Source organism: Agelaius phoeniceus, chromosome 16 (genome assembly GCF_051311805.1).
Source record: "Agelaius phoeniceus isolate bAgePho1 chromosome 16, bAgePho1.hap1, whole genome shotgun sequence".
In the NCBI taxonomy this organism is placed as follows: Eukaryota; Metazoa; Chordata; class Aves; order Passeriformes; family Icteridae; genus Agelaius; species Agelaius phoeniceus.
In genome coordinates, this window is record NC_135280.1 from 16610840 (window position 1) to 16637278 (window position 26439).

Here is a 26439-nt window from a genome sequence, read left to right on the forward strand (position 1 = left end):
CCCATGGGAGCCGCCACCGTCCTGGCGTCGCGGGGAGGGAGGGGGCGGCTGCCACTGACGGCCCTCCTGCAGCAGTGATGGACCGCCTGCCCACGTGATGCGCCCGCCCAATGGGCGCGGCCACCGCCCCCCTCCCCCGTTCGTGCTCCCGGCAGCCCCCGCGCGGCCCGGCCGGTCCGTGTCGGTAAGATGGCGACCGTGAGTCTGAGGCTCGGAGATCTGGTGTGGTGAGTGGCGGCGTAGGCTGGGCGGCGGCCGCGGAGCATGGCGGACCAGGCGTCTTTAGTGGAATCAGGCTGCGGCTGCGGAGACGCAGGCGGGGCTGTAGCCGGCCCTGGGAGCGACGCAGCGGGAGCCGAGTCGGTCTGGGCCGCGCTGGGCGCTGTGTCGGTCTGGGCCGCGCTGGGCGCTGTCAGCCCGCGGTGACTTCGGAGAGCGGCTGTGGGCAGGGTGGGGCTTGGCAGGGCAGGGCAGTGCAGTGATGGGGCTGCTGCCGGGTTGCGGGTATCGCCGCCGCTTTCCCTTGGGCAGTGTGGGAGGAGCGGCGGGAGGCAGCCCGGAGCCAGGGCACCGGGCCGGCGGGAGGCGGGCTGGGCTACGAGCCGGGCCGGCACTGAGGAGGCTGGCGGGGGCGGCGCATGACGGAAGCTGTGTCAGATGGAAGGATGAAGGAAGCGGGACGGAAGGACGAGCGCTGCGGGGTTCCCTTGTAAACCCGGGCTCACCTCCCGAGAGATGCGAGAAGAGTTAGAGATAGAAAGTGTTTATGGAGAGCCACGCACTGTTTCTTGGCAGTGCTTTAATGAAGCAACACAACAGTCCAGCGTTTCGTTGCAGGTTGGGGTGTCCTTGTGGAAACACCCAGAAGCCGTTTCCCCTTGTCACTGCGATCTTACCCTCAGATAGTCAGAGCTGTGATTTTGTGTTTCCTGGTGGGGAGAAGTGAGAGCATTCCACCGCGCCCTGTAAGCACGGATTAAATGCATAGGTTTCGCTGTGCTGGATGGGCTAGGCTGTCCTGCCAGGGCTCAGAGAAGTAGCTGATTTCCAACACGTGAATAAATGCATGCATTTATACTGATAACCCAGATAAAAAGAAGGCTGTGCTTCAGACTGTGACAACTGCAGCTCTAATCTGAAAAATTTGCAGTGCTGGGAAGTTGTCTAATTTATATAGCAAAGTAAGTAAAGATTAGTTACTTTTAGCATATTTATTTCAGATGAGAATTTGGGGAATGTTACTCTCAGTGCTGGAATGCAGATTATCCTGCTTTAGTTTTGTATGTGACAGCCAGATGCTGTCCTTAGAGTGTTGTAGGGAACTTTTAACAATCAGACAGCAACAGCAGAAAGGGTTTGCTGATTTTTTTTCTCAGTACAGTAATGTGAGCATTGAATATGAGACATGGTCCTGGTCACAGGTCTTGGCAGTGTTGTTGCCTGCCCCTGGCTTCTGAATCCTCTGTGCAGCATTGCCATCTCAGCAGGCTACAGTGCCACTTGCTGAGAAGTTTTGTGTCAGGAGCTGTTGGGCCCCACAGGTTCTTTGCCCATCTCTTGCAAGACACTTACTAATGGGGTTTTGTGAGTACTGCAGCACAAGTCATGAAGTGACAAGGGTGAAATAAGGATAAAGCTCACCAGGAAAGCTGATGAGCTGAGGGCTAAGACTAATGTCTCTTCCTCCTCTGTGATTATTTCTAGTATTGCCTAGTTTTCATAATGGAAACATTTGCAAGTGTAGAAAGTAAGCTTTTCTGCCTTTCTTTTATGGGTCTTCATATTTCAGTTAGTGTGGTGGTGAGCACCTGAAGAAAGTGATAATGGAACACCTGTTGAGAGGATCCTGCTATTAATGCCTTTCTGCACGAATCGGAACCTTAGCTTTCTGTGCTGGGAGTTGGTGGCTGCTCTGCTCACCAACTGCTCTAGATAGGTAGATAGAAGTTCTTAACCTGAACTTTGGTCTCATTGCCTGCCTCAGTGTTTTTTTCAGTTCCATGTGAAGAAATCTCCACTCTTATGGTGCTGCAGTGCCTATTACTCTTGTATCTTGCAGACTGTGTTACAGCTACTCTTCTCTTCAGTTCTGGCAGTCCGGCAAGGTCAAACAGATTGTCCAGAGACCTGAGTTAGGTGCAGATGTCAGCCGTGTGTCCTGCCTTGAACAGAAGGTTTTGACTGCAAACTATAACTCTCTTATTATGAAAAGTGTGACATAATATGAAAAAGCAGGCATTGGGATAGTTAGTTTTTTCTCTAGTTCTAGTGCCTAATAATTTCTTTTTTTTTCTCTAGGGGGAAGCTCGGCCGTTACCCTCCATGGCCAGGGAAGGTGAGGTTTGTTTGTATTTATTGTTGCTTTCTTAGTTTTTCATGGTTTGTGGGTTTTTTTGTTTGGGTGTGGTTTTTTTGTGTTTTCCTTCTGTGTAAGGAAAGCTTTGCTTAAAAGCATTTCAGTTGTAGATTAATACTGGTTTTCTTGTTTGTTCTTTTACACATCTATCCCACAAATCTAAAGTGTGAACTAGTTTAGGGCTTTATTTGATATGTTATCTCAGTCTGTCAGAGGTGGTAGTTCATGTGGAATGAAAAGCCAACAGAGAGCCAGCTCTGAAACTGATTGTGTTTCCCAAATTTAGTTGTTTAATCCCTGCCACTTTCTGCAAGACATATTTTTTTTCTTCCATAGTAAGTTGGCTAACAGTACTGTGTTAAATAATGGAAATAAGGAGTCTGGCTTCTCAAGATACTGTTTTAGAGTTGTTGTTTTTGAGAATTATCTAGGGTAGTTAGATCCTACTTCTGGTTTGGTTGGGGTATTTTCAGATTAAAGATTTTTAAAAAGGAATTTTATATGCCATTTCTATTCCTTCTACTTCTCAGAAAGACCTTTCTTTTATCTTATATGTTGTATGAGGGCTAAGCATGCTGAGGTAACAGTATGAGTCAGGTAAAAGAATAGTCAATGTGGCTGACAACTATAAACATTTGGTTATTGGGTTAACCTAACACCAGGCTCCTCTATAGGTGTCACCTTGTAACTGAATGATAGCTTTTCTCCTTACTAACATTTTAAAGTTGATAAGCAGTTTATTCTGCGAGTAAAGACAAAGTTTAAATTCTTAAAGTTACCTAAGTGGAACAAATTTTTATTAATGCAAGTTATCCTCCTAATCAGATTTTTAAAAAAATCTATAATAGCTGAACACTGGGTGGTAAAATCACAAAATTTGTCACTATGTGCTTTTTAATTATGATTTCTAATCCACTTTAGATTGTTAACCCACCTAAAGATCTGAAGAAACCTCGAGGAAAAAAGTGCTTCTTCGTGAAGTTTTTTGGAACAGAAGATCAGTATGTACCTCCTTGTTTTCATCTGGGGAAAATATTGTACCACATAATGTGGATCTTTTGTGGAAGAAATATTTACTAATATTACAGTGCAATGTAGCATTGTAAAGGATTCCCTTTGAACCACACAATAAAAGAAATTCAACTATTATTGCATGCTATAGCTGCTCACTGAGGTGTATGAAGGATATAAAAACTTAGCTTTAGGATTTGGATTGCTGTGATGATAGCTCACCTATGAGTGATGATAGCTTTAGGTGTGACATGACTGTGTCAGATTTTAGCATGTAATGAGAAAGGTACAGCTCAGAGTATTTTTATTTTTGCTGCCAGAGGAATAAAAGTAACTATATAATTGTCATTTGTGAAAGAATATACTTTCCTACATGGTATTGAAAATATTCTTGCTGTGCTTTTGTAAGACTTCACAGTATAAGAGAGCCAAAACTGTTTTAGACTTCCTTTTTGCAAAGCAGAATTTAATGATTTCAAATGTGAACAAAATCATAGTTGTCTTAGATTTAAATGATTACAAACTAGGTAAAAAAAACCCAATGAAAAAGGCCCCTGAGAACTGGGATATTTTGTGGAACTGAAAATTATTTTGATAACTTTTCAGTTTTCCTCTTTGTTTTCTGCTATTAAGTCATGGAATATAGAAGAAAATTGCAAATATCTGTTGAAGACTAAAAACCCCTTTACTTTTTTAGGAAGAAAGATGACAAGAACTGAGGCCATTTGGTGAATGTCTCTTAAGGAAACTATTTTTCGCTGCTAAGTTATTTTTGCATAGTACTAAAATATTTTTCCATTAAGAAATGAGGTCTAAATTTGATGGAGGAGTAGTGAATGCCACAAAGTAATGGGAATGTTTGGATCTCTAGTAATTTGAGGCAGGTGAAGGTTGATTTGAGGCCAGAGAACGTTTTTTGGTGGTGTTATTAAATATTATTATTTGAGTTAATAAATTCTGAGTTGAAATGGATTATTTCTGTCCTGATTATTTGTTTTCAATTCTTCTATTTCACATTGAATCAAATACAGATTTTTTTGGTATTAAGACAAACGATCAAATATCTTGGATACTGTAGCTGAGATTAATAACATGATTGCAAATGAAGAGTTCAGAGCTGCAAAATAATCGGGATTTATTACAAGATTCTAGAGCTCTGCCCAGGGCAAATTTGGTCATCTGGCACAGTGAAGTAGTATGGTTGTTGTAGTGTAGCCCCTTCCCCACATCTCCAGCTTGTGAAATTTAATCATATCATGCTAGATAATCAAGAATTAGAAATTTACTTGCTTTGATTGGCACACTGTACCTGAAAATCGAATAGAAATAAAGACTATCACCTTTCTTTCAAATACTGTTGATAGAGACAAGAGACAGAAGCTTTTGTGCCTCTTCTGTCCTGACTTGGAATGTCAGAAGGATGTACTGGTTAGAGCTGTGCTGTTCTAACCAGTGTGTTGCCTGAGAAAGTTCTCATATGTTTGATTGTGTTTGAGCATAATCAGCCAAATCAGGAAAAATAGAAATTATTTTTCTTCAAATGTGAAGATGAAGAGGAAATCTTTTGTACTTCTTTTGTACAAGTAAACTAGTGGGTTTGGCAAATACTTTTTTCAGGTATGTGTATAAACAGGACTTGGAAGGTAACTGGGAGAATGTCACCACCACCTTATGAACAGCCTGAGGAACAGCAGAGTGCAGAGCTGTCACTGTTCAAGGGGAGATGAGGAGTTACTTACCCATACCCATGGTCTAGTGTATATAGCTTCTTTTTTAGCACCTCACATCTTCTGCTATGTTCACACTGTATGATGGCATTTCTGTACCATGGATCCATTGCTGCAGCTCTTGTTTTACTGCCTTACCCTTCGAGGTTGAGCAGGAGAGGATCTGGTCATTGGCTGTTCACCTCTTGTCCAGTGCATATAAGGCAAAGGTGATGCTGATTTCTGGGTACAGTCCCTCCCATGAACTTCTGAGGGTTGTTGCCAGCCAAGAGGTAGGCAGTGTCAGACCCTATTTTAGACTTACTTCCTTCTGAGGATTCTTAGGTGTCTTCTGTGGCCAGAAATGCGCCTGTTCCAGGCTGGGTGCAAATTGTTCCCCACTGACTCATGTGGCTTTGGTTTGTCATACTAAAGTTTAAGGAGAAAGATGTTTAGAAGTAAAAATTTATGTGCCTGAGCACAGCAGAAGGGTAAATAAAAACATACTGATGAGTTTGGCAGTGGTTTTGGTGTAGTGTGTAAGTTTTTTGTGAAATTATGGCTAGCTCAGGATACAGCACAGGGGAAATGCATTTTCCTTTTTCTGCAAATCGAATATTACTGTGTACTGGGCCTTTGCAATGATGCAGTGACTAAGGAAATAGATTAACTGGAAAGCTGTGAGTACTTTTGGTCCATCATACAGAGGTGAGAGCATGAGTGCATTCTGGCTGTGCTCTAAATCCTGGCTTTTGATAAATTTTCTACAGAGCACTATACTCCATGTATTGTGTTGGTGGTGTTAGTTTCTTCTGTTACTTTTGAAGGAATGGGTTTTCTGAAATACAAGGATTCTCCTAAGGAAGCAGATTTTGCTTATGTTTAAACTGTGAAGTACATATATGCTTTCCCACAGTGAAAGCCACCTGATGTTCATAGTAGTGATGTAATACCCATGTCCTGTTCTAAGTGATTGTGTGCAATTAAGACAATCATGTAATGTCTCTTTATTACCTTGTTCTCCAAATTGATAAGGTGGTTTTTCTAGTCTGCCTAGGAGTTTTTTTTTTTTTCTGTGTCTCTTCTTAGAGTAAGTCACATTAAAAGGATTCTCTATCTAAAATCAAGAACAGTTGATGTTTCCTGCCCACAGACCTGACAAGCATGTAACAACATCATTACAGGAATCTAAACAACAATTTTGATTTAGTTTAGAAGTGGAACTTAGATCTCTTATCTGTGTTTCTAACTGTGCTTCTCAGATAGTATTTAAAATCCCTGTTTATTTCTATTTCCATACTACAGTTTTGTTGTAGGAAATCTTTGTAGATACTTCAGTAGTCAAGTAAGAACTTTTATTTTGCTATGTATGTACATTTATTGCTTTTAGTAGTTAAAACTAATAGACTGGATGGCCCACAAGTCTTTCTTGGGTGTGTCATGCAGTTGAAAATAGTTTTACATTTTTTAGCCTGCTTAAGAATTCATGATGATATTTGTTAGAACTTAAGATATAATTGCTTTGAAGGTATTTTTCTACTGTGATTCTATAGAAACACTAGTGATGGTCCTGCAGCCGTCAGAGATGTGTGTACAAACACAGCCATTCACCTTTCTTCCCCCTTTGGTATTCCCTGATAGCCAAAAGGACTTGCAAGTCATGGATATCACAGTCTTAACAGGAAGCTGTTACAGCCCATTCTTCCTTACAACCTTTTGTAGCATCAGTGTGAAACTAAATATGGTGGGGTCAAGGGGCACTTCCTGATTTTATATATTAAGGGAAAAAATGGAGGAAGCTTGCAATCGAAGATAAATGTAATAATTTGCAGCCTGTTTCCATCAGGCACAGTAATTTTAACACAGTGCTCATTACCTTTCCATCCTCCATGTCCTGTTGGGATGAAAGCACCTACCTTTTTCTTTTGCCACTGTTTTCCCTGGTTTTCAAGGAGAGAGTAAATTCAGGATGTAGTCTTTCTGAAATGTTCTTTCAGGTCCTGACATGAGAAAACACTTGCTTTAAATTAGCCAACTGTTTGAAATACACCTTAGTAGTCTGAGGGTCTGGAGGGATGGGCTAAACTAATGGAGTGGGTGAACTTGTGTTCCTGGTACTTCTCAGTGAGGCCGATTATCCCATGCAGAGCTCTGTGTTGCTGTAGCAGAGCCAGCTGGAATGTTGTTCAACATCCCTGCAGGCACAGTACCATAGCTGAAAATCACTACAGACAAAACTCTTCCGTCTCGTACTGAGGAGGTATTTTATTGCACATATTTGAAAAACCTAATACTTAAATTTCCTTCAGTATTGCCCTGCTTCTGGATTTCTTCTAAATATCCCTTCCTTTATTCTAGTATGATATAGTAATTTTTGTATTTTTTTCCTAGGAGTTTATGTACTAAGTTGCAGAGTTTAGTTGAGTTACTTAATTTATGAGGGTTGGGATGTTCCCTTTTAACAAAGGAAATCCGTCTTGATTTGTTGTATGCTCACACACACTGGCCTTGTTAATAACTAAGAAACTTTCTTTTGACTTTTAGAACTGGTTGTGTTAGTTTTTAGTGTGGGCATCTAAAGTGCTACAGTCTAAAGCAGTAAAATTTTTCCCAGACTGTGGTAAACAGAAATTTGGAGATACAGTGCTACTGTTTTCCATCCCTAGCTATATGGTTTGCAAAAAGCAAGGATTGGTGGATATTCTTCCATCTCATTTCTGCAGCTTATCATTAGGAGTTGGTATCTGTAGACAGGAAGAGAATGGCTGGAATGGTGAAGGTTTGAAGATCTCCTTGCCTGTGCCATGCCTGTGCCATGGATTTCAATCTGGTGTCTCTGCATCTATCTGTACCACTGTTTCTGTGTAACTGCAGGTCACTTTCATACTTGTCTCTGCTTATTCTAAGTTTTGCTTATTGTTCATGTTTATAATGTGGATTTGACATGGGCAGTGGTTTTCTAAGAGTGGTGTTTTGGAGACGATGAGGAACAGTGTGGAGAAATGAAACGAGAAAGCCATTGCTAATAGGTATTTTTATTACATCTTTTCACTTTCCATGTAGCACATTCTTTAGAGTTGCTGGGTGACTGTGCAGCAGTATGAATGCAATGTCATCTTAAATATGACATCTTTAGTGTCATCGCTAATGTTCTTTTCATGCATTGATTCATTGCTGAATCAGGAGAGAAACAGTAGTTAATTTTATATGTTGTATCCTTGAGGCTGATCTAAATACTGGGCTTTATTGGCCTTGAGAGTACTGAGATCTTGTGTATAAACATGAATAATTTTGTTTGGTGAAAAGTTCTTTTGTTTTCAAGTTCTTGAAACACTGCATGCAATTGGTTTGTGGACATTGGTGTCAAAAGATACTCATCCCTTATAGAAGGTTGTCCGAGTAGGTGATGCATTAAAAAAAAACTGGAAGGGAAAAGACCAATTTAATTTTTTCCCTGTTTTTTTTAAGTTTATTTTTAACTGAGGCAGCATTTAAGATTGTTTTTCACTTATTAGTTTGTCTCTGAGATCTCTAGTTCTTTGTCCTGGTGGATCACAAGTGCCAAGATACACCTCTGAAGCTAGGAACGAGAAAAAGCTTTGTACTTCGGGCTTTCTCCATACCAAAGGAAAAGGAATGAGAAAGGAAACTAATGAACCTGTGCAGTGAGGATTGATAGGATGTGCAGAAACCTAAGGGAACGCCTTGAGGGAAAATAACTTATTTTTATTTAGAAATTCAGTCTCGCAACAACATTTAACATGTTTTTTTATATTGTGGTCCAAAATTTTGTTTCCTATATACATGTAATGAAAGGCTTCTCATGAGCTGGTGTTCTGTGGTACACAGGGATGTTTGTCACTGTTTGTCATACAGGCAGGTTTTGCAGTGTAAGATAATTTTAAGGTGTGTTTCACAGTAATGCCTGGGCAGCTGTGAGAGATTCTCTGAATAGCTCCTGGACTCAGATTCTGGTCTGAATGCAATGATTTGACTTGTTGTATAAAGTCAGTTCTTAAAAAACAATGTAAACAAAGTGAAAGGATTCAGCTTTGCATGCTGGAGCACTGGCTTCTTTGGAAAGGATGCTGGCATTTTCCAGTAGGTTCTAGCAGGTCTTGTGAGTGAAGGTCTTGCAAGTGAGACCCAAAATGTTTCATTCTACTTTAATAAAGTTGATTCCTGATTACAAGCAATTTACAAACAATTGCTATTGCCAGTGAGGAGAAAGGTCTTAATATTTTTTAGTTTGAGTTTATTTTGTGAAGAGAGGAGAAACAATCAAGATTCAACAAAGCATTACAATTATTTTTTGTTGTTTTAATCTTCATGTTCAGTTTAACTATACAGTGTCTGAAAATGCAGCCTTTAAATCACTTCATCTGCTTGCAGAAGCTAGACTGCACTGGGGAATATTTAAAACCTGTGTTCGTGGATAGTCTATGTAACGTAGAAATACCAGGGGCCAAGAGAAAGTCTGATTTCTCCAGTCAGAGGCAAAGGAAATAGTTCTTTTTTCTCAAAAACAGAATTATTGTTTTCATACAGAATACCTGGGTACATCAGGAATCAGTTCAGCCATGAGCTGTTGCTTTTGTATTAACTCTGTGTGGTCATCTGTATAGTGAGAATACATAATTTTGGAGGTTTTTTCCTACAGTTTTTTAGACACCTGTGTGCTTAATATATTTGAACCAGGGATTGATGGCTGAGAATTGCTAGGTGAACTTTGCTCTTGAGTAGATTAGTGGTATTGCCTACTTTACCTGGAAGTGTGGGTCTGTGGGTGTTCCACATGGTGAAACAAGTGCAGTCATTGGGCTGCCATTGTTTTAAATGTGTCTTGTGATCACATCCAAAAGCTGTTTTGTCAGTAGAGAATAATGCTTAAGAGGGGGACAGTGCTAGGATGAGAGGACATAAAACTTAAGAAGTAACAAAAGTGCCAGAAGAAAATTCTCAGTGAATTCAGTAATAGCAGCCCTTCAGTTTCTAGATAGGAAGTGAGTTTGGGCTGTTGTCATCAGTAGAGCTGGGGGAGAAAGTGTAGCTGTGTGTTTCTCAAAGCAGGAGGATTTAGAGGGCTGTGGTTTGGAAAATATAACTAGCTTCTTTTTTTGTTTCAAGTGCTTGGATCAAAGTGGAGCAGCTGAAGCCTTATCACCCTCACAAAGAGGAAATGATAAAGATTAACAAGGGTAAGCGCTTCCAGCAAGCTGTGGATGCTGTAGAGGAGTTTCTTAGAAAAACCAAAGGCAAGGACCAGGTGAGTGGGTTCTTTTTCACTGTGTGCATTAAAACAGGTTTTGGCATGAATGATGATTAGATGCCTTGTTATGTGGAAGGAGTTCATTGCCTCTGGCAAGTTGAGGAGGATTGGGTTTTCCTTCCCTTGGTTTCTGGGGTTTATTTCCGATCCTCTATTCTTCCCCATTAAATCTTGTTTGGTGGGGAAAAGTGATTATTGGATTATTAAATGATGAAGAAACTGAAGAGGCTAATTGATCTACTTGTGATGATTTTATAAATCAGTCTTAAGTATTTGGTATCAACTAATCTTGTCTTTAGTATATTGGAAGTGCGCACAGTCCTGGCAAGTCTTCAGGTGGCCTGTTCTGTTACATGCTTACTTAAACTGGTGTGTTTTTGCAGGAGTACTAACCAGGAACTTCACTCACCAACTCCAAAGGTCTAACAGATACGTAGTTTTCAAGTTACTGTGCTGTTGTTTTACTTGATAGTAATCAGCACGGGGTCCTTCACATCCTTGGTTTTGCATGAAAATCATTCCATCTCTTCTCTTCTTTCCTTACCATCTTCTATTCTATAATCTCTCAGGCGTCTTCCCATAACTCCACTGAAGAGAAGAATCGGCGTAATTCCAGTGAAGAAAGAGGCAAGCAATCTGCTGGTGAAGAGAAACGCAAAGCCAGTTTGTCTGAAGGAAAGGTGAAGAAGGGCACAGGGGAAGGAAAAAAGAGGGTTTCTTCTGTCTCGTCAGAGAGAGGATCAAAATCACCCTTGAAAAGAGCCCAGGATCAGAGCCCCCGAAAGCGGGGGCGTCCACCCAAGGATGAGAAGGTTTGTGTTGTGCATGTCCGCCAGTGCCCATGGACTTGGCAGCTGGACTTGAGGTCTGACTGGCACCTTGACTAACAGGCCGGCAGGAAGAATCAGTTCAGTATCCCTTTTCTTTAAGCTTTTCCGTGTTGCTACTTCTAGACCATTTGGCTGCCTGATACCAATTGGCAAGCATATTGTTGATTCTTCCTGTGATTTTTAGCAGTTAGTTGCTGTGAGTGGCTCTGTTTGTATCTTTGAGAGGGCTTTGAAAGCTGTATCAGGAGACTCCATTCTTTCGTCTTGTCATCCCTCGAGTTCAGTTTGTGTGGGAAGGATTAGCAAAGAGATATGGGTCTTCATCTGGCTCCTGACTTCTCCCATCTCATCTACTTCATATGATCAGGTGATAAGTAGTTGCTCAACTTCAACCTCAGTACTCACAAAGAGTGAGATATCTTTAAGGGCTAGGGCTTAAAGAAGAAATTCGTAGCCTGGGGAATCCACCAGAAGAATTGTCTTCATTTCAGCTTCTGTGCTTTGGGATATGTTCCCATCATCCATTCTGAAGGAGCCTTTATATTTTATTCCTACTACTTCCATGATATTTCTCTATGTTGTGGCAGCACTTTGTCTACCCTCATATGGAGTTCCAGCCTTTTTATTATGGAACTCACTGTTGCGGTCTAGATCTTCTTATTCCAAATGGATATTTATTTTGGTGGATTATTACAAGTCATATCCTTCATCAAGGACTAAACCAGAAGACAACTGGGAGACCTCAACTGAAACACCGTATGGCAATGTGCTTGCTCATCTGTGCTTCAAGGGGATCACGATGTGCTTCACGGTCTTTTCTTTCAGTCAGGATGCAAGTCAAGATGGTGGTCCTTGCTCTCCGGAATTGTCAATGGATTGGCCTTCGCTGGCTGAACAGCAGACTCTATCTTGATGTAGTAAAATGAAGCTGATCATCTCAGATATTAGCTGTGAAGGCATCATAGAGTAGAGTCATTGCGTATCCTGATTTGGAAGGGACACACAAGGATCATCAAGTCCAACTCCTAAGCAGTTAAAGAAAATATTGGCTCTTTTTTAGCACCAATGTCTGTGAAATTAGGCTGCGTAACAGATCCCATCAGTTTCTTCTATTGAGGGAAGTTGGAGGAGGGGAGAAATGTATGCATATTTATGAATTAAAACTAATAATTACAGAACTTGTCTTGACTGATGCAGGAAAATGCTTCATTGGCAACATAGTTTTCACTTTTTTAAGTGTCTTCCTAGAAACATGTTGTGTCTCCACGTATTTCTGTTTAAATAAGCCACAGGACCTTTTTTTCACTTGCAAAATGATTCTGTGTCTTTGAGCTAGATTCATTCCAAAATTAATCAAAACTAATGGCTGGGAGAATTCTGATTGTGCTGACACATTGCATGCATAGGTTTTACTGTGTTGTTTACCTCAGGACATCAGAGTGCTTTGAGTGAGCTAATTGTGGTAGTTGACATTATTTTACTGGCACATGACAAGCAGACTGGTTTTAAAGTTGCCACACAGTGGTGGCCAGCTGTGTGATAACTTCCTGGCCACAAACCAGGAAATTAGGCAGGATAAGGTAGGAAAGTAAGCTTTATAGCTTCTTGAAAGTGAAAAATAAAATAATTGCTATGAAAATATAACAATACTGCCTTAATACTGGTTTTCAGCCTATGAAATAATTTTAAAATCTTGTCTTCTTGCCTGGTTCTCATAAATTCCTCAAGTTCTTAGCCCTAGAGTAGAAAACATTTATGTTGTTGTCCTGAATTAATATGATCCTAGGATTTGTGTTTTTTTTCCTCTGTCCCAGTCCAAATTCTGGCATTCCAAGTAATAAGAATGCATAAAAATCAAGAATCCGGTTTTTGCTGAGGTGTGCTCTGTCTAGAAAGGCTCTGTGGCCATACAAGATCATTGACATACTCTTATGTTTAAGCTTATTATGAATATTTTTGAAGGAGCGGCAGAACTTCATAGGTATCAAAGCAGGTTTTATCCACACTTCACCAGCTGAAGTATGCAGGACTCTCCCTAGACACTACAAGGTTGGAGACTGATGTCTGCATTGTCCTGCTAACCCTCGGACAGTTGCATTGTTCTAGGTTACTCCTCCAGGAGTCTTACTCTGTCTGTTTTTGCAAACAGTGTTCTTCTCTTGTGCCTCTGTGTGGATGCTAAGGTATATTTTGCATTTTCAGGAAGTAATTTCGGAGAGGAGGTAATGTGACTCCATTTCTGAACCCTCATGTCAGAGGAAGACAGCACGTATTATGTAGAAGTCCTATGTGTTCTCTTCATGTAGCATAAAATCCTAGATGTCTATATCATATATCGATGACCTATAGCATAGAGACTTATTTTAACCTATATGTTTTGGGGAAATAAAAGATGAAGTTAAATCTACTCAATAGTAAAAGCCCCAGTATGTTAAGTACTATCATGATACTACAAACTGGGGCCTGTGGAGCACATGGGGCAGCCCACATACCAGTTTGTCTCATGGATTCTGCAAACTTGAGCAGATGTGGCTGTCAATCTTATGCTTTGAAGGTTCTCCTGATAACAGGTAGGCTATTCTATTGTGACAGGGTAGGATTGAAAGGGTTCAGACCTCTGCTTGTAATGATGTTCTTCACTCATTTGTTAAGCATTTTGCATCCACCAGAGGAAAGTACATGATCAAGCATGTTTGTTTTCTGCTCATTGCGTAAGTGCACAAATGCAGTGATTCTTCTTAGGTATGAAGAATGGACTCTCCAGAAGCCATAAATCTGGTTGAAATCCTTAGCTGGCAGTTGATGCTTTTCTCACCTCACCTGTATTGCTAATACTCTGTGTTTAAATATGAATGCTCATGGAAAGGCCTGTGAAATTGAAGGCTTTTGTAGTGCTTTTGGAGCTCTCTATGTGTGTTTGAATGATCATCATGCTGTGACCCGCTCCTGAGCCAGATTTTAAGCTCCTTCTGATCCTCCTTCTGTCTCCTCAGGACCTCACAATTCCAGAGTCAAGTACAGTGAAGAGAGTGATGACTGGAACGGTGGCTGGATTTAAATGGCCACCGAGTGTGAGCGAGGTGAGAAGCTTTACAATGTCTACGTTCTGAGTTTGTGGCAGCAAACCTAGAGCCTTTTGTCTGGCTGTAAAACACCCAGATCTTAACCTTCTTGTGTACGAACATACTGCAGTATAACAAAGTTGAATAATATCCCAGATAGTTCAGAAGTATGCTGGGAAATGAGATTTCTGTCTCTGTGGAACTACTTGCAGATTCACACTAAACTTGCTGTACTAATGTTTACACTTCTTGTTTCAAAAGAAACATTTCAAAAGAAGCATTTCTGTGACTGACTTCCCAGGAGTGGAAGTGATCTGATTCCTCTCCCCGTCTGAATGCTATCACATGGGGTGCTTACATTTGATTTCCCTCACAAAGCAGCTTTTGAAAGCCTTTCGATTTTGTTGAATAAATGAGTGATCAGTAAAGCAGAGTAAGAGCAGTGTGATTCCAGGCTAGTATGTATGATGCTCACTGGGGAGATAAGGGATCTGGGCCTTCAGTCCTTGTTGCTGTTAGGATGGGTTTGCTTGGCATGTGACACTCTCTAGTCAATTCCCAGAATGCTGTCTTATGGAATTACTTAGAACCTGGAAAATAAGTGTTTTCATTTGCTTGGGAGAGGAAGAAGTGGAAGATGAATTTTCTTCCTCCCATGTTAATATTGCTTGTATACTTCTTTCCTACAGATGTTCAAAAATGAGGAATTTGGTTTGAATGGCTTTGGTTTTGAGAATGAAACAAAATGTAAACTACTTAATTGAAACAGATTCCTTGTGACAGCTGATACATTTTATGTTTTCTGCCTTATGCTGTTGCTCTCATGCAGCTCAGGAGAGCAAGGGAATTGTGCTGTGGTAACTCAAGTGACTCTCTGGATTTATTTCTGAGGCTGTATTTTCTCTCTTTGTAGCCTGTGAAGGACAGTGATCCACACTTTCATCACTTCCTACTGAGCCAGACAGAGAAGGTAAGGATTTGGCAGACAGGATCATGTTGCTGGGTAGCTTGGAGTCCTTTGCTGGAACTGAGTACAAGGAGTATGCATAAAGAGCTCCAGAATTCTCTTCTTTGGGGGGTGGCAGTTAGATTAGTTGAAGTACTTCCAAGCCTTAAGATTTAGAGTGATTTATCATTAAGTACAATGAATAGTTTTAAGTAATTCAAGATTATCTACCACTAGTTTTTGACAGATCTGATGTAATAAATTGTGTAGAATGAACAGGATGGACAGGAAAAGCTTTTTTTGTGTTCAGAAATCCTGTTGTTTGATTGTTTTTGATGGTTGTCCTGTCAGTTTCTCCATCTGGATAGGCTTGCCAGTTCACTGAATGTTGCAAGAGAACTTCCAAGACCAGAAAAGCGCCGTGTAAAATACAGCCTGTTTATCTCCTGAGAGTCAGAAGTCTTGCAGGATTTTATATTCAGCAGTGAACATCAGGAGGAAAAGGAAAGATCAAATTAAGCATAAAAGGATTTATATCTCGCTGGGGATCTGGGCAGAGCCAGAAGGATTAAGAGCTGCTAACAGTTTTATCTATACAAGCTCACAGTAAGCAGCATGGGGAGAAGCAGCCTTTGCCTTAGCATTTGTAGAAAGCCTTCTACATGCCTTCTCACATTAACCAGAAGGTTTTGGTTCCACAACTTGCAGAGACATAGTGAGTGTAGACGTGAGGCTTCATGGCAGGCTTCAGAGAGCTAAATGTTAGGAGTAGGGATGGCTTAGGTTCTGGTGCCTCCAGAGGAGCCTGTTATAGGAACTACAGAAGGGAGTTTGCAGTGCCTTTGTCAGAAGACAGGCTGAATTGCTGGGGCAGGGTGGGAAAGAACGATCTTAATATCTTGCAATATATTTTAGGTTTTATTTTCTCCACTTGAGGGAAGCCCCAGAGTTGTCCTGGTTTGAAGGTGGCGGTGGGTGGGTGAGCTGCCTGCTTCTGTGGAGTAAGGATATGGTCTGTTTGCTCGGCAGAGTAAATCAGCACTGTCCTTCCCCTGAATGCTTTGTCTTCTCCATACAGCCAGCTGTCTGCTATCAAGCCATCACAAAGAAGCTGAAGGTTTGTGAAGAGGTAAAGCAAATCTTCATTTTGATGGATGTTTATTGTTATGAGGCGTTGAAGTTCTTCCAGAGTTGTGCATTAAATTGTTTTTGTTATTATTTTTCCCCTCTCTCTTCCCCACCCCTCTGCCCTTTGTCCCCCCACCCCACTCTTTCAGGAGACAGGATCCACGTCCATCCAGGCAGCAGACAGCACAGCAGTCAATGGCAGCATCACACCTACAGACAAAAAGTAAGATCTCCAATACACTTCAGCCATTTCCTTCCCAGCTCACACATGCAGCCATTCTCCAGCTTGTCACTGAGAATGAATAAACCTAACATTTCCCTTTAACTGCACATTCCTTCTTTCCTTGTGTGAAACTGTTTGGGGGACAAGGTGGGAGAGAGGCAGCTAAATTCAAAGGGAGCTGTGCAATACAAAATTCAGAGTAAATTCTGTCCTGGATACATCTGCAATTCAGAGTGTTTCTGCAGTTGCTTTTTTTGGTAGGTCCCACTGCAGGATGTTAGCAGCAGTATTCCTAAGTGTTGCATGAGATAGGAAGATAAAAGGGGATCTCTCTTCATTAGTTGGCTGGGGTCATTTAATCGCTCTGCTGAGCATGCAGAAGACAAAAGAAAGAGGGAGATGTGTTCTCCCATCACAAAAACTTTGCTGTGTAGCACGTGAGCTTTCTGGTTTCTCCTAACACACCCATTCTCTTTTATAGAGTGAGAAAAGGCAAACTTGAGCTTCCTGTAACTTCTGCTCTGTTCAAATTGAGTTCAGGCCACTCTTGCTGTTTGCTGTTGGGGCAGTTCACATGGGATGCCGGTTCTCACTTGTACTGCAGGGGAACAAAAATAACAATGAAGCTGTTCAGGGAAAACAGTCTCTCAGGAAAGTGCATCTCAGAGGTGGGTTGTGAAGGAAGGAATACCTCTGCTGGTTTCGAGACTTGAAAATAGCTAGATCTTATTTGGGCCATGTAAGGAGCCTGTAGTGATTTGCTCTGCCCTGTCTAAGGGAAGAAAGAGAAAAGGCAGCATAGCTAGCTGAGAGAGGACAGGTGCTGCTGTAGTGTGGCTATTTCTGCAGAATTAACTAGTGGATTTGCCAGGTAGCTTTTGTTGTGATGTTACCTTGGATATAACTGAATGCTTCAGAATCTCTTTGAAAACTCTGGGTTTTATGGAAAACTGCATGTTGGGTAAAATGGTTCTTGCAGCAATATCTGCAAGAGGAATTTTTGTTGCAGGTGATCATAGGGACTTGGTGGCATAGTCTCTCTTTTTTGAATGGAGGGAGCAAAATTCTTTCAGGCTTGTGGGAGGAAGGGAAGGCTGTTTTCTGGGACTGATGGTGACCTGTACTGGCCTAATACTTCCTTTCTTCCTTTGTCTGAAATGGCAGCTGTAGGACAGGGACTAGGTCTTCGGTCTGGCATGATGCTTAGCACAGTAGTCTTAGCTAGACTTTATCAAAACTAGGATACTAATGTATCATTCAATTATACAAGCAAACATTGTATGTGTGACTTAGAGTCAGAAGATTAATAATTAGAGAAGTACCTGCTCATTTCTAAATGTTCCCTTTAACTTCAGTAAAGCAATGACTGTCAACAGAAAGCACACAAACAGCAATTTTTAGTAAGCAAAAAACCACACACAAACAATCCACCCCAAACAAACAAAAAGGATCCAGACCATCCAAACCTTTAATATTTAGGTGATCTGAAATAGGCTAAAGACTTTCTTCAGGAAATTGTTAGGGATGCTTGGTAAGCAAAATAAATTCCAGCTTGCTTTTAAAGCTCAGCATTTGCCCATTGTAGCTGTGGTTGCAGTAGAACATGTTTGTTTGGGTATTTTTTTGTGCTGGTGATGCTCCAGTTTGCTCTTCATCATTTCCAGCACCATGAGAAACTAACACTGATTGCTTTCTCTTGCATTAATGTTTATCTCTACCCTCAGGATAGGATTTCTGGGCCTTGGTCTGATGGGAAGTGGCATTGTCTCCAACTTGCTAAAGATGGGTCACACTGTCACTGTCTGGAACCGGACTGCTGAGAAGGTAGGCATGTGCTTAAGCCTCTGCTAAACATTCAGTTATCCCCTCTATCTCATGGAATCATCTGTCAATGGTGTCTGGGAGGGGATGCCAAAGAAACACAAGGATATGCTTGCCACCTTGTTTTGTCCTGTTTCCAATGTGCTTGTTGGTGGGCATGACTAGGTGCAGCTGTGGTCTGTTCTAGTGTGGTCACTCTTATGTCAGCTGTCTCACCCCACTGCCTTTTTGTATGAGAGGAGAGAGTTGTCAGAAAAATTACACTCTTGTATATTACACCCTTATATGTGTTGAAGAATGAGATGTAACATGCCTCTGAAAATAACTGCTGATGTGAATAGCCATGGTCAGTGTATTGTGCATCTGTGAATAGCCATGAAAATACTGCTGATGTGAATTACCATGCAATGTATTATGCCAAAAAGGCCAGGTGCAGGGAGTTATCCCAGGAGATTGCGGGTATGGTAAGATGCACTGCTCAGCTGCAGGTTAGTCTACATCTATTGTGCTAGTCATGTGGTAACAAGTGTTCTGTTAAAGACCTGCTGTGTCATGAGACCAGGATTGAGAAGGGCTTTATAGGAGTATTCAAACTGAAAATGGAGCTTATATTGCATTGCACTTGTATACTAGACAGTGTTACTCTTTGTAGTGGAGGAGGAATATAGGTAGCTGGGGGAGATGTGGTAGTTGTAAGATGCTGTGGAATAGCAAAGCAGGAAGGGCACTGCGGTTACTTTGTTAAAAGGGGACTAAAAGATTTATTTTTTTCAAGAACAAAACATGGCTGATATGAGGGGATAGGGTAAGAAGGAGCTAAGATTTTGAAGCAGCAGCCCTCTGAAACACACTCATCTCAGATGTGCATATTCCTATTACTATGCAGTAACACATGTTGCTATGTCCTTTAACCAATTTTTTTTCCCTAAATCTGCCTTTTTCCCCCTAATAATTTCTTGTCAAACCCACAACATTCTTGCTGTTTCACCTTAGAGTAAAACTACTTTTAGTAGTAAAAATTTTACTTAGAGTAAAATTCTTTGTGTCATTCTTTCAAAGTTCTTCACCTGTTCTTCAGAAAAGCTGCAAAAGAGCCCCGCACACACACACATATGTGTGTGTAGACAAAGCAACAGAAGAAGACAAAGTTGTGTAATTAACATGCCTGTCTCCTCTGGAGTTGTGTCCAGCAGTAGAATTTTTACAGCAAAATGCAAAGAATCCATTTGCTTTGTATTTAATTTGTCTTACCTTTGGACTTGTGCCTTTTGCAGTGTGATTTGTTCATCCAGGAGGGTGCACGGCTGGGAAGAACCCCTGCTGAAGTAGTCTCCACCTGTGACATCACGTTTGCCTGTGTATCAGATCCAAAAGCAGCAAAGGATGTAAGGATTAGCTCTTATTTTACCCCTGCTGGTTAGACTATGAGATGGCAGTCACTGAATGCCAGTTCTGATTCCTGCTAACCACAGTAGCCTGGGTCATTGTACATCCTGAGCAGTGCAGCTGTGTAAAAATAAATGTCGTAACAAAAATTAAGCATTTTAAAAATGAAGTCTTTGAGGACCGGTTCTGATAACACTCTGGGGATCTGCCACTGTAGTGCCAGGCTCAGCTGGACTCCTGCAGAAGTGGGGTTTCTCTGCAGACACCCTATTGCTTTACCGCTCTTCTGTTCTCCACAGCTGGTGCTTGGTCCAAGTGGAGTGTTGCAGGGGATTCGCCCAGGGAAGTGTTATGTGGATATGTCCACAGTGGATGCAGATACAGTCACAGAGCTGGCCCAGGTAATCACTGAACTGAGCCTCTTAACAGCAGCAGTGTTCATTCAGCGGAAGTTCTTCAGTTTCTGTTGGTAATAAAACTTTTAGAGGTCTTTGGGAGAGTCTCAAGTTCCAGGCAAACAAGACAAGTCTTCTTTGTCAAGTCTTAACCAGCAAACAGTGTTGGATGAGATGTTCCCTGGTGATACCATTAAAGTTGTAGATTTGGCAGAGCTGTTACCTGACACCATTGCAAACAGATAGCCAAATTTTGATCCCCTAAGAAATATTTGTAGACAGGTTGGTATTCTGTAGCAAACTGGTGAGTAAAACCCTGTCTGGATTAGTAACTGATGAAATGCAAAATCTGCCTAGTTTAAGTACTCTGGTTGGGGAAAATTAATGCCTTCACATTTCATTCTATAGAAATATTATTATAGGATTTCTGTAGAAGTGTTCTGATTACTTCTGCTGTGGTATCTGTGATTCCTTTTTTGGCATCTTGCTTGTTCCCCACTGCCCTAAGGCAGCATGTGTGGTTTTACAAGGAAGGGGAACTGGTTTTGTCAAGTTTTAAGTAGACATGTTGTTGATGCACTAGTGTGTCATGTTAATTCAGAGAATGCAGATCACCCATATTAGTAAACATGTGCCTGAAGAGATCTGTCAGAGGCCTTTCCTCTGTGAGAAAGAGGTGAAAATACAATGATCACTCATCTGGGATTCTTATGCGTCATATACACCTTCAACATTGGTCCCTTGGCCAGTATAGGGTGCCATGACTAAAGGGTGTCATTTCAGCTGCTTAAAATATACACAGTAGTGATGGGTGCCAGAGGGTCTTGCCTGGACCTTTTTGGTCTTAATCACACGTTGCAGGATACATCACAATAGTGCTTTCCTCTCCTGTTGTAGCTATTCGTTCTGCTTTAAATTTCTGTCCTTAGTGGCAGGTATGCCCTAAATTATGTTCCTGCTGCTGTTCATGCACAGCTAACGAGAGATGTTCTTCTCCCAGGTGATAGTGTCCCGAGGTGGTCGCTTTCTGGAAGCACCAGTCTCAGGAAACCAGCAGCTCTCTAATGATGGAATGCTTGTGATCCTGGCAGCTGGTGACAGGGGTTTATATGAGGACTGCAGCAGCTGTTTCCAAGCCATGGGGAAGACCTCTTTTTTCCTAGGTAATTGAAACCTGGAGGGCCTGATAGCAGTTTCTTAGTGGAAGGACTGGGAATTTCAGCAAGGAGTCTGAGATGTATATGTCACCTTTTCTCTGAGGGCAGTGTGGGAAATTGGCTTGCTGCTCTGGAACTTGGCCAGTTTCAGAGCCTGCAGGCTAAGGTTTCTTTTTTGAATGCCAGCTTATTTTGGAGGATCTGTGATACTTTTGGTTTTAAATCATATTTTCTTAAGATTTCTCCATTCCTTTGAGTGCTTGGAAAATGGAAATATTTTCTGAAGTCTTTCAGGGCAAGGGAGAGATGCCAAGTGCTTGATGACAGGAATCTAACAGTGTTACTGCTGTGTGGGCTAGGGAGGCAGGGCTCTGCTACTTCTCTTCTGGAGGAATCCCAATGGTGTGTCTCGCTCCCAGGTGAAGTAGGCAATGCTGCCAAGATGATGCTGATTGTGAACATGGTCCAAGGCAGCTTCATGGCAACAATAGCAGAAGGACTGACTTTGGCTCAAGTGACTGGCCAGTCCCAGCAGACCCTTCTGGATATCCTCAATCAGGGACAACTTGCCAGCATCTTCCTGGACCAGAAGTGCCAAAGTAAAGTTCTCTTACATTGTTTTCTTACAGGTCATTTTTACAATCTAGCAGCTTTTCAGATAGTGGCAGAAGGTAGAAAATAACAATCCCATCTTCATCAGCCTGGGATAGTGGTTATTTTAAGCATTCTGGAAATAAATGCTTAAAATACAGCTTTTCAGATAGTGGCAGAAGGTAGAACATAACAATCTCATCTTCATCAGCCTGGGATAATGGTTATTTTATTTTGAGCATTCTGTAAATGAAGAGCTGAGTTCCCATTCCTTCCCCTTCATAGCTGGGACTTCCGAGAATCTGAGTTATGACTGCTTAGGGCTTAAGTCAGGATTTCATTGCAGCAGGGTAACAAGCTGCTTAGAAATCTGAGCTCACTTTGTCAGTGGGCAGTAGTGATATCAATCTGCTATGGCCAGATGAAGATGGAGAGTACAAAAACAGGAGAGCTAAAAGTAGTGATCAGCAATGGAGAGAGAGATTAGTGTTGAATTACAGCCCCCTGCAGCATGGGCTTGACTTACTTTTGTCACGCTTAATTTTGCATGGGTTCCTCTCTGCAGATATCTTGCAAGGAAACTTTAAACCTGATTTCTACCTGAAGTACATCCAGAAGGATCTTAGATTAGCTATTGCACTGGGCGATTCTGTCAACCACCCAACTCCCATGGCAGCTGCTGCCAACGAGGTAAGAGTTGTTCAGTGTTCAGATGTGTTCTTCAGCATTTATTCAACAGTACCATTTGTCAATCGGAGATACAGATCAAAGAATTACGTCATCTCTAAGACAAGGGAACAGTGATTGAAATATTTTTTGACTAGGGTGGCATTGGATTTGTTTTGATTGTAGAGACCCTTAGAATGTTACATCAGGAAACACAGAAAGACCTGGCATTTTCTGATCTGCGCTTGGATTATTTGACATCCTGTGCAGTTCTCTGGTTGCAGTGGTCAGCAAAGGAGTTTTTCTGCTGGGAAGAGGCTTCACACAAGAGCAGGCTCTGATCCTTTTCTGATTTCTCTTTAGGTCTATAAACGAGCAAAAGCCTTGGACCAATCTGACAACGACATGTCTGCAGTGTACAGGGCCTACATCCATTAGGCTGCACCCTTCTTACTGTTCATACGATGATGATTGATTAATATTATTATGATACTGGGTTTTAACTCTGGACCAGTCCATCTCTGTCTTTCCATTTCCTTTTATACACAAACTTTGAGACCTGCTGTGGTGAGCCTTCCACTGTGGCAGGAGGGGGGAGGAGGGGGCTCGGATTGTTGCAGTCTAATTAGAAAAATCCATGCCATGCACTGACAGTCATGAGATGAAACAGCGGCAATTGTTCAGAAGCTCTGAGGCAACTCTGCCAGAAATCTGCTGCTTGGCTGCTTTAATTTTCCTCTGTTTGCTAGTCCAAGATGCTGTTTCTAACGATCCCTTTTCTTCTTTGCTGTGAAATAATGCAAGTGTTGGACTCTGCATCAAGGGGACAGGGTGACATACATCCCATTTACCTGTGAATATCACTCAAGTCCTTGGTCCCAAGTAAGGTGAGGAGCATGCCTGCTAATTAGCCACTGTTAGAGAACAAGGCACCTCCCATGGAGGAGAAGGGCAGTTCCAGGGGGTAAGGGGAGTTGAGTGCAACACTGTCTTGATTCACTTTCTTTTTAGACTTCCACTTCCCCACCTTGATGGAGGAATTCCTGTACTGTTAAAGATAACACATTGCATCCATGTCTTCCCCTGTACAGACAATTACAGCTTAGGGAACACAAACTGTACTGAAAATAGGAGAATGCTTATGTCAATGAGACTCCTGAAAGGTTTATCATAGCCCATCCAAAACATCATTGGAAAGTAACACCTTTGCATAGAAAACTGCAAGACAAACATAGTGCCTATAAAACTGGGCTAGAGATTTTACTTGTTCCTGGCCTTAGCTTATGTTATGTTACTACTTGTTTGGCTTTTTTTAACCCTTGTAGTCAATAATTGCAAAGGTGTCTTGGATTGCAGCAGTGTCACAAGCAGAGTGGTGAGTCTGAAAAGGGAGAGAAGAATGATTCAAGAGATTGAGATTCCTGAGCTCCTTTCCACGCTCTCTGGCCTTTGCATGGTTGTCATATCTCTCAGCCTGTTTGCCCATCTATAAAGGTGGGTGATGGTTACCTACCTCACAGGGATACTTTTGTGTACTGCCTGGTGATCTTTATACATGTCAGATTTTCCATACATGTTCTTAGTGTTACTACTTTGGGTACAAGATAGCACAGCATGAGCCTTCTCCCTGTATCTGTGAACTCTGCTTGTTGCCAGATACCAACTTCTAGAAAGACCAGTAACTGAGGCTGGGGAGGCTAAGACCACTGCTGAGCTTTAGTCTAGAGATGGGTGACATGAACTGCAGATGCCAAGGCTAGAGATCAGAGATGGTCTCAGTGTAAATAGCAGAGCAACCCAGAGTCCAAAGGCTGCCTGTCACAAAAAATGCACAGAGTGTGGCTTGGTTTTTGGTTTGTTTGGGTTTTTTTTTTTTTTCCCAATTCTCAGTATTAGCCTTTTGGGAGTGTTCTTGCATTTTAAATTTGAGTGTTAGAAAAATGCCAGTGAGAAACTTTGGCCAAAATCACTTCTCAAGTGGTACAATCTCCTTCCTCCCTTGGGCTGGAATTCTGAAAGGAAAGAAGACAGATTCAAATTAGGTTGTGTTCCTGACATCTGCCCCTGCCATCTTATTTTTTTTCCTAGGAACTTAATGGCTGTGTAAGGAAATTTTCCCTGGGTTAGGATTTCTTACCAGTCCTGCTTTGTGCAGCATGTGTGTATGGTTCAGGGACACCTTGTTAAGAAAGAAAGAAAGTGTCACATACTCATTTTGTCACATACTCATCGAATCACAACATCTAATGCCTTATGCTGTAAATGTTACTTTGGGTATTTCACCTCCTGTGATGACTGTTCCTTGTGGGCTAATGCTGTATTCTGCATTACTTATATCCTGTAGTGAACACCTGGCAACAGGGCTGTCAGACCTCACTGCCTGTTGGCCACTGTGTTTGGGCGATGGTAGTTCCACACCTGTGTTCCTTTGGCAATGCCACTGCCATTCTGTATGTAGGTATTCACATTAAAGGCATGTAAAATTACCAGCATAGCTAACCATTGATCTGCTTTGGCACACTGTTGTTCTCCACTCAGAACTCCACAGTTAGCATCTGAAATCCTTTGTTAAACATACTATAGTAAAAAAAACCATCTCTTGTATGAATTGTGCATTGTGGGCATCTGAGGAAAGTTGTGGGTTTGGAGGCAGGAAATGAGACTGAAGGAAAAAATCTTTTGGGAGGAAGAAGGAGGTACTGTCCCATGTTCAGAGCCAGTTCAGTGGCATCCCCTCCCCGTCCCTGCCGTCTTGGGCCAGAGTGACCACGAATGGTGTGAGCAATGGTAATGGAGTATCTTTGTTAGTTTGTGGTGCCTCTGGATACAGAGAGAATGCCAAAGGAGCTCTCAAGTCTTGTGGCAGGTATTTCATAATGAATTCAAAGGACCAGTCCCAAGGCAGCTCACTGCTGCAGGGTTTGTTTCTAGAAATACTGTAGTTCCCAGAATGGAGATGGTTATTTCTGTGGGAGTGGCAGATGCGGACTAGTTGAATGCTGTAATTTATCCTGGAAGGGTCTGGCTGCAGTTTTCAGCCATTGTGGGTTGCTGTAGAGTGGCTGCAGTGCTGCCTGGACAGCTGTACAGTCACAGGTGTGCCCAGGAGAAGCAGGAGGAGACCAGAGAGCTCTGATGTGGCTCTGAAGAGGAGGGATGGAAATGGGGGAATCCAGACTGTTCCAGATGCCAGTTGAGATTGCTGTCAGTCTCTCAGTCTCACTCAGATTCATGTATTTATGTCTATAGCCTCTGAATGTGGATTTGAGTCTGTTCCTAGGCCTGGGATTTGAGGGAGGGAAGTGGGGGAAGCAATGGATTGAGATGCTCTAATAAAACTGGCTAGTTAAATGTTGTCCTAATATTGTTGACAATTCTGTAAAGTTTCTTTTTATGAAGATTTGTTTTAGAAGTTTGCTTTTTTTAACTCCCTCCTTTTTAAAGAGAAAATGTGACACTTGTGAAAGCTTGTAAGAAAAGCAGTTTCCTTTTTCCTCAATGATAGATCACATAGTTCATTAAGGTTGTGAATTTTTATTTTCCTGCCTTGTTTTTAATTAACATTTGTCATTCAGAATAGGATGTGTGAAAATGTTTAAATGGCAAAGATTTTTTTTTTTGGTGCAATTAACAAAGCTACTGGCAAAAAGAATAAAACTTTTCTTGGTAACTGAATGTTCTTGTGGCATTTTCTAAAGCCTATCAGAGCTGTCTTGGGGCATTAAGGAAGTATGTGTTCCTCAGAACACTAGAAACTCAGAGCTGCTCAAAACCAAGTCATCTGAAAACTGAGTAATTCTGAGAGCACTTCAGTCATTGCTCAAGTTTGAAACTCTCAGTGAGGCGTTACAGAGGATAAGTTTAGATAAATTCCATGCTCTGTGTGCAGAGG

The 26439-nt window shown here is 41.7% G+C and overlaps 1 protein-coding gene across 6 annotated transcripts; it reads left to right on the top strand.

Moving 5' to 3' along the window:
* Positions 1–89: 89 nt before the first annotated feature.
* Positions 90–26217, top strand: GLYR1 (glyoxylate reductase 1 homolog). 6 transcript variants are annotated; one of them, XM_077186876.1, is made up of 16 exons: positions 96–184; positions 2299–2335; positions 3278–3357; positions 10201–10339; positions 10912–11154; positions 14166–14252; positions 15148–15204; positions 16259–16309; positions 16458–16531; positions 18256–18355; positions 19627–19737; positions 20038–20139; positions 21134–21296; positions 21710–21889; positions 22447–22571; positions 22911–26217. In XM_077186876.1, exons 1-16 carry the CDS (start codon positions 111–113, stop codon positions 22983–22985), a joined length of 1698 nt encoding a protein of 565 aa, XP_077042991.1. In that variant the 5' UTR covers positions 96–110; the 3' UTR covers positions 22986–26217. The 6 variants fall into 6 exon arrangements, with proteins under 6 accessions (XP_054499978.1, XP_077042991.1, XP_077042992.1 ...); XM_077186877.1 differs by having other exon boundaries at positions 20041–20139; XM_054644001.2 differs by having other exon boundaries at positions 103–227.
* Positions 26218–26439: the final 222 nt, after the last annotated feature.

Excerpts from the sequence above, each read along its gene's own strand:
- GLYR1 (XM_077186876.1), top strand. The coding sequence starts at position 111 with ATGGGCGCGGCCACCGCCCCCCTCCCCCGTTCGTGCTCCCGGCAGCCC. Across the intron at positions 185-2,298 it reads GGCCCGGCCGGTCCGTGTCG|GGGGAAGCTCGGCCGTTACC; the intron begins GTAAGATGGCGA and ends TTTTTTCTCTAG. Across the intron at positions 21,890-22,446 it reads CCTGGACCAGAAGTGCCAAA|ATATCTTGCAAGGAAACTTT; the intron begins GTAAAGTTCTCT and ends TCCTCTCTGCAG.